Below are 14,795 nucleotides of genomic sequence, written 5' to 3' on the forward strand. Positions count from 1 at the left end.
CCCACACGCTGTACTCTGAGTGGGCACCCTCCACTCTGCGTGGGCACCCTCCCAGACACGTTGACTGTACACTACTCTCTGTGCTTGACTATCCCATGTCATAAGGCCCCAGAATCTGAGAGTTTTGTCATAATTATAGGCAGTCTAGAAGACCAGGCCACATTTGTGTTGGCAGCACTTAGGCCCCTAATTCATTCTGCAAAGAGACATATTTGTGAAATGGGATGAAGAGAAACTCTGAAAGGCAGCCTGCTTTTTAAGTTCAAGAAGCTTTTTTTAAAACTAGATTTCCAAGGCTAACAGCTGTGGCCTCCTCTAGCCCAGTGTGGTGGGGTGAATGGTGGTCTCTGAAAAGGTATATCCACCTCCTAATCCCCAGAAACTATGAATGTTATTTAATTTAGGAAAAAAAGGATCTTTGCAGATGTGGTTAAGAGTTTTAAGATGAGCTCATCCTGGATTATCTGAGTAGGCTCTAAATCCGGTGGTGAGTGTCCTTATAAGATTGAGCAGAGGGAGATGAGACGGCACAGAGAAGATGATGTGAAGACAGAGGCAGAGATCAGAGTGATATGATGAAACTAAAGGGATGCCAAAGATTGCTAGACTGCCGGTAACCCTTAGAACCTACAAGAAGGGCAAGTAAAGACTCTTCCCTCAGAGTCTGCAGAGGGAGTGTGGCCCTGCTCACACTTTGATTTTGGATTTCTGGCCTTCGGAACTGTAAAGAAGTAATTTCTGTTGTTTGAAGCCATCCAGTCTGTGGTCATTTGTTACAGCAGCCCTAGGAAACTAATAAACCCATCTCTGCCCTGGACACTAAGCATCACCACGTGGGAAAACCCCTCACGGGTGTTGGGGTCGGATAGCCCGCACTTCCTAGCTGTGTCCTTGCTTTACTCTTAGCACTTCTGTGAATCAGCTTCCTCCTTTGTAAACTGGGAAGAATAAGTCCTGCTGGATAGAGTTGTGGAGAGGCTCACGTGCTGAGCAGAATGCCTGTTATACCACAGACACTCCAGACGCATGCACTCCATGCTGCTGCACACGTGGTCCTGCCTCACCTCGGGCGCAGAGCTCCCATTCCGAGGCTGAGTTGCATGGTTTCCGTACCTTTCCCCAGGTTTCAGGGCTCATCCATGATGTCCAGAGAGTGCCTGGCCTGCCATCTTGACACATCCACTTGGACATTTCATCAGTATCTCAAACCCAATGTGTCCCAGAGCGAAGTCTTGATCTTCCTTTCTTCTCTTGCCTCTTTCACATTTCTCCCCATCTCAGTAAACGGCACTTCAAGCTGAAAACCAGGGAGTTGTTTTTACTTCATTTTTGTTTTAATTTATTTTTATCTTTTAACTTGTCATTTTGAAATAATCTCAGACTTACACAGAGTTGTAAAAAGTTTACAGAGAATTTCAATACACTCTTCCCTAATTCCCCAAATGTAACGTCATACATAACCACAATACAATTATCAAGATGAGGAAATTAGCACTAATAATACTGTCATCTAATCAACAGACTGTATGCAAATTTTGCCAAGTGCCCCACTGATGTCCTACTGTGGTCCCGATTCCAATCCAAGATCACAGGTTGGGAATTCTTTTGAAATATCTTTCCCCCTTAACCATCCACATTTAACCTATCAGGAAGTTCTGTCGATTTCCTCAAATACTTCTTCAACCCGTGCACTGAGCACCTCCATGGCTGCCACCCTAGAAAAACCCACTATGGTCTTACGCCTGGATGACTGCAGCAACCTCCTAATTGGTCTCCCTCTAAATCCAGGGGTCAGCATAGATTTGGAGTAAAGGGCCTGATAGTAGCTATTTTAGGATTTTGGGGCCATACAATCTCTATTGCAACTATTTAGCTCTGCCATTGCAGTGCAAAAGCAGCCATAGGCTGTAAACAAATAAGTGTGGCTGTGTTCCAATAAAACTTTATTTGTAGACACCGAAATTTTAATTTTCTATAACCTTCACCTCCCACCATGTATTATTCTTTTGATTTTTCTCAACCATTTAAAAATGTGAAAACCATCCTTAGCTTGTAGGCGGTCCAGGCCACAGTTTGCTGATCCCTTGCTCTAATCCATTTCTCGCACAGGATCCAGGAAGACATTCAGGTCTGTCTTCTGCTTAAATTCTGCACTCAGAATAAAACAAAGCCTGAGTGTCTGGGTGCTGCCTGCCCCTCTTACCTCATCCTGGACATCTCGCCCTCTTATTCACCACGCCCTACCCACTCTACCCTTCTTTCCCAAAAGGTCAAGTTCCTATTTAAGGCTTTTGGACACATCAGTCCTCCTACCTGGAAAGCTTTTTCCTAGGTTCCCTCTTCACCTAGAATAGTTTCCATTTGTCTGTTGGGTTTTGGGGGTCTTTTTGGCTAGAGAAGCTTAAACTTCCTAGAAGTCTTCTCTGACCACCACCCCCCTCCATTGAAATTACGTTCCCCTATTCTTTTCATAGCACCATGTCTTTTTAGTTTTTTGTTTCCCTTAGAACACTTAACACAATGGGTAATCATGTATTCAGGCCTGAATTGGATTTTAATGGGAAAATTCCCAAAGTCAGGGACTGTGTCTGCTTTGTCTGGCTTGTGGACAAACACCCAGCATGGTGTCTGGCCTGGTGGGTGTTCCCTGAAAATCAGCTTCCGTGGATGGATTCTCTACTAGAGCTCCTCTTTCACCAGCAAGGAGGCCCCCAGGGGACTTCAGGGAAGCGCCCAGATGAACCAGGGCAGGTTTACCTTGAGCAGAACCCACTGGCCTACTAAGCGGACACCTGGACTCTGCAGTGGCCATTCATTGGAACCTTCCGAAGAATCTGCTCTGGGCAAATTCCTGACCCTGGAGAAGCTTTTGCGAAAGGCCCCCCTCTGAGATCTGCTATGCATTTTCACTCTAATGCCATCCATCTGCTGTCCTTCCTGCGCTCCAACCCAGAAACAGCCTCCCCCACCGAGGTTAACCCCTCTCAATAACTGGGGTTGCCTGGGATCTTAAAAACCTAGCTGTTGAATCAGAATACCTTCCTCAGCGGACTGTCAGGAATGCTGGGGTGATGTCCAGAGGCCACGGAGAGAAACACAGCAGCCTTCAGCTCTGCCTGCTCTAATCTATCCTCCGCAGGGCTGCCCAAGTTAGCTTTGAAAAGGATAAAACTGATCTAGTGACTCTCATCCACACTCCCTGTGGCCTGTAGGATAAAGTCTAAATTCCTTAGCCCACCTTGCAAATCTTCACCATTCAATTCCAGCCTCATCTTCCATCTGCCTCCACCCCATCCTGAACTCAGTATTCTAGATAGTCTAGACAGGAACTGTTCAATATAGTTGCCACTAGCCACTTGTGGCTGTTAAATTTTTAATGAATTAAAATTAGATTAAAATTTAGTTCCTTAATCACATGGGCACATTTCAAGTGCTCAATAGCCATATGTGGTGAGTAGCTACTGTATTGGACAGCACAGCTATAGAATGTTGCCATTATTGCCGAAAGTACTATTTGGACAGCACTGTTTTAGACAGTAAGATCCGCTCACCATCTCCTAAAAAGACTCCTTGTAATTACACAATTTACACATAAGTACATTCTCATTGTTAATTTTCTAACATTACAAAAATCTCTTTTATCAATTCTAGACCTCTCCCTAGAGATAACCACCAAAATCAGTTTGGGGGTATCTTCTTTCAGCGTATTTTGTGTGTTCTGCACTTCGCTTTTTTCATCCAACAGTGTCTTGGAGGTCTTCATATAAGATCACATCTGTCTACCTTGTGCTTTAGTTACTCCAGAATAATCCAAAGCATGAATGAACTTTTGGTTATTTAATCATTGCCCTCCTATGGACGTTTGTTTTCAGTTTTCCCTTATTGCAAACAGTACGATATGCAAACATTTTTGTACCTTTTTCTGCACGTGTACACGTTTTTCTAGGGTCGACACCAAAAAGTGGAATTGCTGGGTCACCAAGTCATATGCTAACACCTCTGGGGCTTAGCACACCTGGCGCTCCCGCCTAGAATGCCTCTCCACATGACTAATTCCTGTTCATCAAGACCAATCAGGTGTCATCGCCTTGTGAAAGGCAATCTCTTCTGCGTCTCTCTTCCCATAGTATTTCATGTCCGCATTGTATCATTATTGTACACTTAGGGCTCTGCCTTATTTATCTTGTATTCCCAACACCCAGCATAGGGCTTAGCATAGAGCAAAAATTCAAATGTTTATGTAAATATCTAACTCTTATGTTGCTTTGTACACCTGAAACTAATAAAAAAAATTCAAATGTTTCCTTGTCTGGATGAATGAATGAATAAATAAATAAACAAGTGAAGGCACAGTGGTTAGGACATTCCAGAAGTTCAAGGTGAGTGAGTATATGAGTGTTGTGAGCTTGGGCTTTGGACCAATCTACCCCCTGAGCCAAGCCGCCTCTCTAGGTTTCTGTCTATCCAACCCTCTGACCTCGGGCATCTCATCTTGAACTCTGTTCCAGCTGGGTACTGCACTGATAGAGCAGTGTGGGTGTGTAGGGGCTTTGGCTGTAAAGCAGAGAAATCTGAGCCCTCAGGGCAGCACGAGCAGGGGGTGGCTTTCCAAGGGCAGCTCTGTCTCCTTTCACCTTTGAAGCAGCTCCGAATGCTCTGGGTTTTGGTTTATTTTTTCTCCCTATGGTACCTTAGGGGTAATTAAGATCAGCTGCAACATTTCTGCTTTCTGCTTCCAGATTGAACCCAAGAGAAGCCAGATGTTTTCCACCCGACACCCACTCCTTGTGGTCTGGTGAACAGCCCTTTTTTCTGAGTCTCTCTGTTACCTGGCTTCCTTAGATCCCAGAGCCTGGCTTGCAGCCTTTATTTTTAATGGGGTTTTAATAGGTGACTCCTGTAATTAATTTCATTCTTGTGTTTTCACACTTTCTGCTTAGGTGCTTAAAAGCCCCCAGGCACTAGGTGGGATGTTAACTGATTTTAAATAATACAAAACACTGTGGCTGTCATTAGACAGCACCCCAGCTCCTCTCATTTGCAGTTGTTTTACAATCATTAATTAGCTGGGGCACATGGCCCATTCGGGAGGTCAGCCTGGTCACCTGTCATGTTTTATAGAGGTATAATAGGAACAGAGATACGGAGAAAAGGGACTTGTCCAGTCCCAACAGAGAGTGGGTGTTGAAACTGGTTTCAGAAGCACATCCTGCTGGGTACACACCCTTGTGAGCGCCAAGGCAAGGTTCCACTACTCGGGTACGATTTGCCAAGCGGCCAGAGGCCCTAGGCCAAAGGTGGCGTGTCTTGAGTGCCTCACAGGCATCTTGGGGAGGCAGTTTCACCCTCCCACAAAGCACTGCAGAGCAAGTCCACTGCAGTAGCTAATGCTATCACCTGAAATTACCCCCATTCGTTCTCTTCAGGCCTTTTCCATTTTATGGGCGGATTTGTCTGCACAAAGAACGCGTCAGTGATTCCTCTCGGATTTAGAAACAACATAATTTTACTATTTTTAAAGCCGCCGTTTAAAAATCCGCGCACACATGCTCACACTCCTAAGGGAGTCGGCGGTGGGGGGACGGGGAGGTACCGGGTGGGGAGGAAGAGTACGTGCTGGAAAGAGAACAGCGTGACCCTCGTCTTCCCAGAGGGCCGCGCCATCCCCTCGGGGGCGCACTTCTCGGACTCTCCAACCCCGAGCGAATTTGCACCATCTGGGCCCTCCGAGCGTCCCGGGGGTCCGACCCCTGCGGCTCACGCCCCCTCTCGCCTGCCAGGCGAAGGGCACGGCCGCCGGGTCACCAGCCCAGGAGCGAGCGGGAGGGGCGGGGAGGCCAAGCAGGTGGCGATTAGGTCAGCTTCGGAACATTCTTGGACCGCTCCAGTGGATATAAATAACAGACAGGCAGGCTCCGAAAAATCTCCGGGTGGGGGTAAAGGGGTGAGGAAGAAGGGATTTATTTAGGGTGGGGTGGCATCGTGGCGATCTGGAAAAATCCACCAAAGCTGGTAACTGACAAAGGGGGTGGAGGGGCGAAGCGATATGAGTGAATAGTGGTACAAAATCTGGGAATAAGAGCACGGAGGGGGAGGAGCTCACGCTTTTCGGCCCCACCCCCACCGCGTGTCTGTCCCAGGTTTCAGAATTCGCCCCAGATTGGCAGGCAGGGCTGTTCGTGGAAAGGGCACGGCTTTGGAGTCCCGGCTCTCCTCGACTACAGATCTTGTGCAAGCCGCTGAAGGTCTCTGAGACTCAGTTTCCTCATCTGTACAATGGGAATTCTAATGCTTACAAGGGGGAAGGTTAAGCCACGCCGGAGCTAACGTCTAAGAAATCTGTGATCAGCGAAAAATGTAAGGCAGTGTAGACCCCAGGCCTCCCTCCAAGGGGTGTCCGTGCAGGCCCTGATCCCTTCCCGCTTCCACCCGACTCCCAGATTCTACAAAGGCCGGGGAGGGGCAAAGCTGAAATCGGACTCCCTGCAGCTGCGGGGCGCCACCTTGGGAGTCGGCCCCGGCGCTTCTCACGCGGGAGCCGCGACTGGCGGCTCGCGCCCGGGGAGCCGCGGGTCGCCGTGATGCCTGCAGCCCCTGAGCCCGTCGATGGCTGGTGGGGTTGGGGCAGCGGCGGCGAGGAGAGGGCGGGGCCGGGGGCTGGGCTTCCCGGGGGAGGGCCGGGCGCGCTGCGGGAGGTGGCGGCCCCGGCCCCGGAGCTTCAGGACTCGGGCCGGAGTGTGGCTGGACCCCCACTCGCCAAGGCGCGCAGGGAGGACGCGGTGAGTGCTGCCCGGGCGGGGACCGCGGGGAAGCGGCTGCGGGAGCGCCGGCTGGAGCCCGCTCTCTCCTCCCTTACACTCCTGAAGTTTGCAATGGGACCGACTCCCACCCCAAAAGCCCCCCTCCACCCCGCTCTGCGCTAGGACGCGAAGAACTGCGGCCGAACCTAGGGGGTGTCTCATTTGTGGCGCCGCGCACCCTGCAATTCCCCAGGCCGGCCGGGGGGAGGGGTGCGTCGCGGCTGGAGGGCCACACCATCTCCTGGGGCCACTTAAGGGCCCTACACCGCCCTGGGGCTCCAGAAAGGGCCATTGCTCCCCGGCGACCCTTTGCCCTTTGCAAAGAGCCCCAATTCTTGGGGCCGCTGCCCTGGCCACCATCTAGAGTCCATGGCAGGGCCCCCTGCCCTCAACGGAGATCGGCTGGCCCCACCCGCGCCGAGACCGAGTTCAACAAGTTTGGCCAAGAAGCCCTAGAACCTCCATGGCTAGGCCTGGCCAGGCAGCTCCGCGTGGGCTCCACGGGCTCCGAGTTGTGCAGCGCCCGGCGGGCAAGAGGGGCGGGTCGAAGAGCGCGGTCCATGAGAGTTGAGGCCAGAGCCCGGCAGTCCCTGGGCTCCAAGGTTTGGTGTGGAGGCTCCGGGTTTGGAATGCGTCATCAGGGCGCAGGCACCTCGGCCGGCAGGTCGGGTTTCCAAAAGTGCCCCTTTGTTATGCCCCTCCCTGGTCCTGCCTCCTCCCCTTTCCCTGCGCCACCCCTCCCCCAGCCTCCCGGGCCGCCAGTCTCACACGCTCTAGCTTAGGTGTCCCTCTCTGAACTAGTCTACCGCCACCTCTTGTGCCTGCAAATCCTAGGGCTGCCGGCCCATCGGGAGGAGCGGCGGGGAGAAGAGGCCCTTGGGCGCAGCCTGTGACTCAGGACAGAAGATGGGCAGGGCAGGATGGCGATGGCAGTGTTCCCTCCCAGCGGCATGCCCCTATCTTCTGGGAAGGGTGGGGGCTGGTCTGGGCAGGTGTTACCACACTGGCCTCAAGTAGGGAGAGCCCCAGGACTCCCTATCTTGGCTAAGGCAGCTATAAGGAGACCCTGCCAAGCCCCAGCCAACTTTTCTGGGCCCAGTGGGTACTGGCTCCCTGGGCTAGGAAGCATTCATTCTCTGTTTTCTGTGCTCTTGTGTGTGGCAGTGTGTTCTGGGGACTGACCTGGGTCTCTGCTGAGGTCAGGAGGCACAGGCTGGCCCTCCTCCTCCACAGGGGCCAGGCGCAAGGCCCATCCCTCAGCTAGATCAAGCCCTGGCTGTGGGGCCTAGCTGTGCCTGGGCCTTGGGCTTGTGTTTGCTCTGAGGCCGGAGGGAGCAGTGCCAGCCCTGTACACACAGCCTGCTCTGTTCTGGGGCCAGAGAGACGGAATGGGTGGGGGGCAGCTCTCCCGGGAGCATGGAGGCTGGAGCAGGCAGGGGGCCGGGGCCTCTAGATGCCTGACTCGGACAGCTCCGAAGGGCCTGTGATTTACAGCTGCGGCTCTAGTTCTCTCCATCTGGTTGGCAAGTCCGTTCTGGACAATGGGACAGACTCAAGAGGAAGTAAGGTGAAGCGCCGAGGACTCTGGTGGGGCCAGCGCCTCTGCCCCTCTCCTGCTCTGTGCCCAGGCACCTCCACTGCAGGCCTGAGCTCTCCCTCCTGTTAGCCTAGGGGTGGAGGTGCACTCAGGCCAAGCTTTGTCACAACTGCTTTAGCCAATGAGTTTCCTGGTCTTCAGGGGGATGTCATGTGTTTTTTCATTCAACTACTAACTCCAGTGCCTGGAGGAACCCAAACTGGACCCTCAGGTAGTGTCTGTCAATGACTGGGGACCAGTCCTATTCTGTCAGTTACAACGTGGGATTTATACCCTGACTGAGGGCGGTCATAGGGGTGTGAGAATGGGGATGGAATGTGGGGGTGACTGTGGAGAAGATGCGTCAATTTGAGTGTTGAAGAATGGATAGAGGTTCATCACTTTGGAGGGGAGCACTGTGATGGAGCCCTGCTTTGGGGGCAACAGGCATACTCTGTCCTCGTTGGGCCTGGAGGTGTCCCCTAGGCTTAGAGGAGGAGGAAGCGACTTCCTTCTAGGGACTTGAGCTGGTGCTGGGGACAGCTGAGAGACCCTGCACAGAGGCAGGAGGGGAGTGGCTGCGTGCCACTGTGACCTCTAGTCCCTCCGGTGGTGGCTCTGGGGTTGGAATCTGCCTTGCCCTCTTCCGCGATTCTGGAGAACACTCTTACAACTGGCTGATCACCTGTCTGATTCCCTCATGCTGCCCCAGACTCTGGGCTTTTTGAGGGCGAGGCTGAGATGCTCGTTACCCACAGAGCCCTGTGGGACCTCAGTGGATGCTGTGGAACAGGATGAGTGTCTCCTTGTGACTGTCAGGCCCCTCGCGTTGCTTGTTCGTTGCCTAGTTTGAGTGTTATACCAGCCCTGGCATAGGAGCAGAACAGGAGGTGGAATTTCCTTCTTAGAAGGGAGCTACGGCTCCCTTAGGAGAGGACAGTAAAATGCACTTGCTCAAGCTTCTTGGTCAAGATAGAACTCAAGCTTCCTGGCCCCCAGTCTGCTCTTCCTAGCACAGGGAGCTACTGGGGGTGTGTGGCTGGGCACCCTCTGACTTAGCTTGGTCTAGAAAAGTGTCGCCTTGTTGTTCAAGGAAAAACAGCAGCACTCCAGTTTGGGCAGGTGTTCCCTTCTCTCATCTGCAGTCAGGGGAGTGGGGCCCTCTGCCCACCACCCACCCCCGCCTGCCATTTAATCCCCAGCTGGATCGTGTGACCTGCCTGGCATTCTCCTGGCTGGAATCTGGCACTTCTGACAGCAGTTGCTATATCGGGGGAGCTGGGCACCGCCCTGGACACACTAGGCCCCCACCCTCACCCCCTGCTTTGGTCTCATTAGCTTCAAGGCAGAGTTGCAGTGGCAGCTTTGAGAGTTGGACACCCAGGTCCCTGAAGTGATCTCTAGGCTCCAGGTACATGGAGTGAGGTGGGGTAGGGGAAGGGCAGACCCAGGGTGAGCTGAGGAGCTTTGGAACTGCCATCCTTGCCCCTATACTGGCCCCTCCCGGGACCTTTCAAACCCCTGCCTGCTAAGTCCTGGCTTCAACTGCTCCGTGGGTGGTGGGGATGGTAGTGGGGCAAAGCCCAGGGATCGGAGACAGTCTTTTCCTATCTTCAAAAGAGTACGTCCAGCTTGCCTGCTTACCCCTCTGTGCTCCACAGCCCCAATCTGCCACCATTCCGTGCTGCAGGGACACCATGGCTCCGGAGGAAGACGCTGGAGGGGAGTCCCTAGAGGGCAGTTTCTGGGAGGTGAGCAGCTGGGTCCCAGGCTTGGAGGTGACACTGAAATGCCCACCCCCCTCTGAGCCCAGCCACCTGTCTGGAGGAGTTGCCTAGCTGTCAGCCCCAGCCCTCAAGGGGGCTTCTCCCTGGCCACAGTGCCCTTTCCATGTGTGCCCCAGGCCGGCAACTACAGGCGGACGGTGCAGCGGGTGGAGGACGGCCATCGACTGTGTGGGGACCTGGTCAACTGCTTTCAGGAGCGTGCCCGCATCGAGAAGGCCTATGCCCAGCAGCTGGCTGACTGGGCCCGCAAGTGGAGGGGCACCGTGGAGAAAGGTGAGCCAGCGTTCGGGCCTACCGGGGAGCAGAGGGCCACCACAGGTGGGCACCAGGCAGGGCAGTTTCCGTTTGCCCCTCTTGTGGAAAGGCTGAGGCTTTCACGTCTGCCTTCCCTTTAAAAGGAAGATCCTTCTGGTTATTCTCACAGTTGTGCTGTTAGAGTTTGCAAAGTATAGTCAAGAGTTGTTTTGATATTTCTAACAACGCTGCGATGGAGATAGTCCTGATCTACACATTTTCTAGATGACAACCTGGAATTCAGAGGCTAAGTGACTTGCCTGAAGCCATACAACTAGGAAGATCTGAAGCTTGAGGCAAGCCTTCTGATTAAGGAACTTGGGATCTTTCCCCCCCTAACAAGCTGCTTTCCTCCAGGACGGACACTGGTTCTTCCCTTTGAGGCAATAGAGTGTAGTGATTTGTGCCACAGACCTGAGTTTGAATCTCAGCTCCACCTGTAGTTGTAATGCTTTGGGCAATTAACTTCACTTGTCTGGGCCGCCATTTTTTCACTTGTTAAATGTTGCTGACGTCACTGTGTTCACTGTGGCGGATGAGGCGAGGATTCAGTGAGATCTAGTATGTCAAGGCACAGAGTAGGTATTCCGTAAGCAGCTGCTGGCATTGTTATTCATCTTTGCACCCCCCTCCAGTGCCTGGCACCCAGAACAGCATCCAATGAGAGGGGGTGGGCTCATTTCCGGTGGCATCCCTGGCCTGGCCCAAGCCCCGTCCCTCCCTGCAGGCCCCCAGTATGGCACGCTGGAGAAGGCCTGGCATGCCTTCTTCACCGCGGCTGAGCGGCTGAGCGCGTTGCACCTGGAGGTGCGGGAGAAGCTGCAGGGACAGGACAGTGAGCGGGTGCGTGCCTGGCAGCGAGGGGCCTTCCACCGGCCGGTGCTGGGTGGCTTCCGTGAGAGCCGGGCTGCTGAGGACAGCTTCCGTAAGGCCCAGAAGCCCTGGCTGAAGAGGCTGAAGGAGGTGAGCCTGGGAGGGATGGACATCACAGGTACCCCCTTTCCTGGGTCCGCCTGGAGTTAGCGGGGCCGGGGCATGGTGTACAGGGTCCAGAGTTGTCCCTGTGTGTGTCAGGTTGAGGCTTCCAAAAAGAGCTACCACGGAGCCCGGAAGGAAGAGAAGACAGCCCAGACTCGGGAGAGCCACGCAAAGGCCGACAGTGCGGTCTCCCAGGAACAGCTGCGCAAGCTGCAGGAGCGGGTGGAACGCTGCACCAAGGAGGCCGAGAAGGTACCCGCTGGCCAGCTCAGCTTCCTGAATGCCGTTCCCAGTCCGTAGCACTCTTACTGCTCTCATCCACACTTGTCACACTCTCCAGATTATCATTTAAAGGGGGAACCTGAGAAAAGATGCTTTACCTGGGGAAAGATCTGGTGCAATTTCAGGCATTGGGATGATGTTAGTAGTTGAGGGGATCTTCCCAGCTCCCTTCCTTTCCCACTGTACCACCTCGGACAACTTCTCACGTTGCCTGCTCTGCCAGAGTGCCCTTTCTCCCAGCTCCGCATATCCAGGTCCTCCCATTCTCTGAGGTGCTGCTCAGTTTCCACCTCTTCTGTGAAGCCTTTTCTGATTTCTCCTCCCCCTCCTCATTCACCCCTCATTCTCCACTCTCCATCTCATCTTACTCTCACTCTCAGTCTCCACTCACCAGACTTGTAAAGCTGCTGTGCTGTGCCTGAATGTCACCTCTACTGTTAGGCTGCTGGAGTCCTAGGGGCAGGGGCAGTGTCTTGTAACTGATTGCCCCTGGTGCCTAGCCCAGTGTCTAGTCCATGGCAGGTACTTAGTAAATACTAGCGGAGTCCTGAGTGGAAGGAGGCCTCGTCCTCACCAGGCCCCCTCCTCTCCCACCCAGATGAAAACCCAGTATGAGCAGACGCTGGCAGAGCTGCATCGCTACACGCCACGCTACATGGAGGACATGGAGCAGGCCTTTGAGACCTGCCAGGCTGCTGAACGCCAGCGGCTTCTCTTTTTCAAAGATATGCTGCTCACCTTACACCAGCACCTCGACCTCTCCAGCAGTGAGAGGTATGGCATGTGGGGTGGGTGTGGAGTTCTGGGGTAATGTTGGGTCTCTTCCATCTGCCCGGGGCTCTGGCTGGGCTTAAAGAGATTGGGGGGTGCAGGGGCCCAGAGCTTCCAAGTCTGAAGGTTGAGCCTCCGGCCACAGGTTTCATGAGCTCCACAGAGACCTGCATCAGGGTATTGAGGCAGCCAGTGACGAAGAGGATCTGCGCTGGTGGCGCAGCACCCACGGACCAGGCATGGCCATGAACTGGCCACAGTTTGAGGTATGTGTTCCAGGTGGGGCTGGGAGGTGGGGTGGGCTCCCACTGGGCTCAGCCTGGACCTCAGGAGGGAGGCTAGGACTTGCAGTAGGTAGGTGAAGGTGGTCTGGCTACTACCAGAGCTTGCAGCCCAGACTTACCCTAAGCCCTGTCCCCACAGGAGTGGTCCTTGGACACACAGAGGACAATCAGCCGGAAGGAGAAGGGTGGCCGGAGCCCTGATGAGGTTACTCTGACCAGCATCGTGCCCACAAGGGATGGCGCTGCACCCCCACCTCAGTCCTTGGGGTCCCCAGGGTGAGAGCCAGGAATCTGGCTGTGGGAAGGAAATAGCTCTGCCCACTGCCCTGCCCTCCTTTCCTCTGTCTCCTTTCCCTCATTCCCTTCACACCTGAAGGGGGTTGAAAATTGATGCCAGGGAACTTAGGACCGATTTAGTCGCTGTAATGCCAGTTTTCATGGTGGCTTAGATTTGCCAGGTGTTTACCACGTTCCCTCTTACCTACTGCTCATGTCAGCACTGTGTGGCAGGAAGAGCACCTGAGTTCACAGGCAGGTGGCACAGGTCGGACTAGAATCTTTCAGTTCTTCCCTACCTGCCTCTTCCAGGGCCCCTCCAGGGCATGAGCCTTTGGCCCTGGGTTGTAGGCTCTCTTGCTCAAGGTGTTCCCTGTGCCCGAGCCTGACCCCTTCTGCCTCCCCTCTTCAGTGGTGGGCAGGATGAGGACTGGTCAGATGAGGAGAGTCCCCGGAAGGCTGCCACTGGGGTGCGGGTGCGAGCGCTCTATGACTACGCTGGCCAGGAAGCTGATGAGCTGAGCTTTCGAGCAGGTACCCTGGAATCCCTTTCCCGTTTCTTTCTGGTTTTCACCCTCCCCTCCCCCTTTACTGGCTTGAGCAGGAGTGTGAAAAAGGGAAGCCAGACACCCACTTTTCAAGGTGTCCAGTTCTCTGACTCTTCAGGTTGTGCTGGGCCAAACCTGCTGGAGTCAGTCTACTTTGAGCTCTCGCTTGCCTTTCAAAACCCCTAGCTGGGACCTGATTGCTGCACTCAGGGTCTGGGGTGTGGTGGTGGCTTGCTGATTTTGACCTCCTTCTGCCTGAGCCATGTGTCTTCCCCTAGCTGGATTCTTTGGGTGGCTGCCTGTTCCCCCTCAGTCCTTGACCCAATTGCAGGAATGGGGTTGGGCCAGGGTAATTGGCAATGACCAATCTTCCTTTCTCCAGGGGAGGAGCTGCTGAAGATGAGCGAGGAGGATGAACAGGGCTGGTGCCAGGGCCAGCTACAGAGTGGCCGCATTGGCCTGTACCCTGCCAACTACGTGGAGTGTGTGGGGGCCTGACCGCCCCGACAGCCCTTCTGCAACATCTCTACCCTGAGCCAGAGCCATGCATTTCCTGGACAGCCGGACCTGAGGGCCCTGAACCATTGTGTCCCTGCTGCCCCTCTGTCCCTTCAGGAGGAAGTCCTGGAACCCAGGGAGAGGAGGGTCACTGTATAGGAAGGGATTGGTAGGGAAGGGCCAACTGAGTCTAGGCTGAGGGTAAGATGGGGAGGTCAGGAGGTGACAAGAGGGCTCCCCAGGAACGCTTTAGTCACCCAGGAGCTGTGGACCCAGTTCCTGGTCTGTTTTGGGGTTCCTGGGGTGGGCTTGGGCTGAGTGTAGTTCTGGGCTAGCAGCACTCTCTTGTGGCTTGTTCTAATGTGTATTAAACTTTAAACTTGGAAAACAAACGAACAAAAAGCATTGTCAGGCTTGTGTGCAACTTTTTTTATACTCCGCCTATGCCAGGCTGCAGAGGGCATCAGGGGAGAGGCACTGAGGGGAGGTCCGTGTGCCTAGAGGATGTTATGGGGACGGGGGCTGGGCAAAGGTTTGCCAGATGGTACCTGCTCTGGAACTTCGGGACCCTAACGTGGGTGGAAGGGACTCGAGATCAGGCTTGGTGTGAGCAGGAGGGCCCCTGACCGCTTGGGAGGGCTGTTAATCATTACTCATTCGTCGGAACTGACCGGAGCTAAGGCCCGGGTCCTAGGCCTAGC

At 54.0% G+C, this 14,795-nt stretch overlaps 1 protein-coding gene across 8 annotated transcripts; it reads left to right on the forward strand.

The window, feature by feature from the left end:
• The first annotated feature begins 5,940 nt into the window (after positions 1-5,940).
• On the forward strand, positions 5,941-14,499 carry PACSIN3 (protein kinase C and casein kinase substrate in neurons 3). Of its 8 annotated transcripts, none has more exons than XM_033119505.1 (11): positions 5,941-6,357; positions 9,715-9,787; positions 10,067-10,127; positions 10,280-10,436; positions 11,185-11,420; positions 11,532-11,687; positions 12,316-12,491; positions 12,634-12,754; positions 12,912-13,048; positions 13,461-13,582; positions 13,979-14,499. In XM_033119505.1, exons 3-11 carry the CDS (start codon positions 10,074-10,076, stop codon positions 14,092-14,094), a joined length of 1,275 nt encoding a protein of 424 aa, XP_032975396.1. In that variant the 5' UTR covers positions 5,941-6,357; positions 9,715-9,787; positions 10,067-10,073; the 3' UTR covers positions 14,095-14,499. The 8 variants fall into 8 exon arrangements, with proteins under 8 accessions (XP_032975396.1, XP_032975395.1, XP_032975392.1 ...); XM_033119503.1 differs by having other exon boundaries at positions 5,942-6,357; positions 10,038-10,127; XM_033119502.1 differs by lacking the exon at positions 5,941-6,357 and adding an exon at positions 6,658-6,779 and having other exon boundaries at positions 10,038-10,127.
• The last annotated feature ends 296 nt before the right edge of the window (positions 14,500-14,795 follow it).

This window comes from Rhinolophus ferrumequinum, chromosome 11, assembly GCF_004115265.2.
Source record: "Rhinolophus ferrumequinum isolate MPI-CBG mRhiFer1 chromosome 11, mRhiFer1_v1.p, whole genome shotgun sequence".
In the NCBI taxonomy this organism is placed as follows: domain Eukaryota; kingdom Metazoa; phylum Chordata; class Mammalia; order Chiroptera; family Rhinolophidae; genus Rhinolophus; species Rhinolophus ferrumequinum.

Excerpts from the sequence above, each read along its gene's own strand:
- PACSIN3 (XM_033119499.1), top strand. The coding sequence starts at position 6,582 with ATGCCTGCAGCCCCTGAGCCCGTCGATGGCTGGTGGGGTTGGGGCAGC. Across the intron at positions 6,780-10,037 it reads AGGCGCGCAGGGAGGACGCG|CCCCAATCTGCCACCATTCC; the intron begins GTGAGTGCTGCC and ends TGTGCTCCACAG. Across the intron at positions 13,049-13,460 it reads CAGTCCTTGGGGTCCCCAGG|TGGTGGGCAGGATGAGGACT; the intron begins GTGAGAGCCAGG and ends TCCCCTCTTCAG.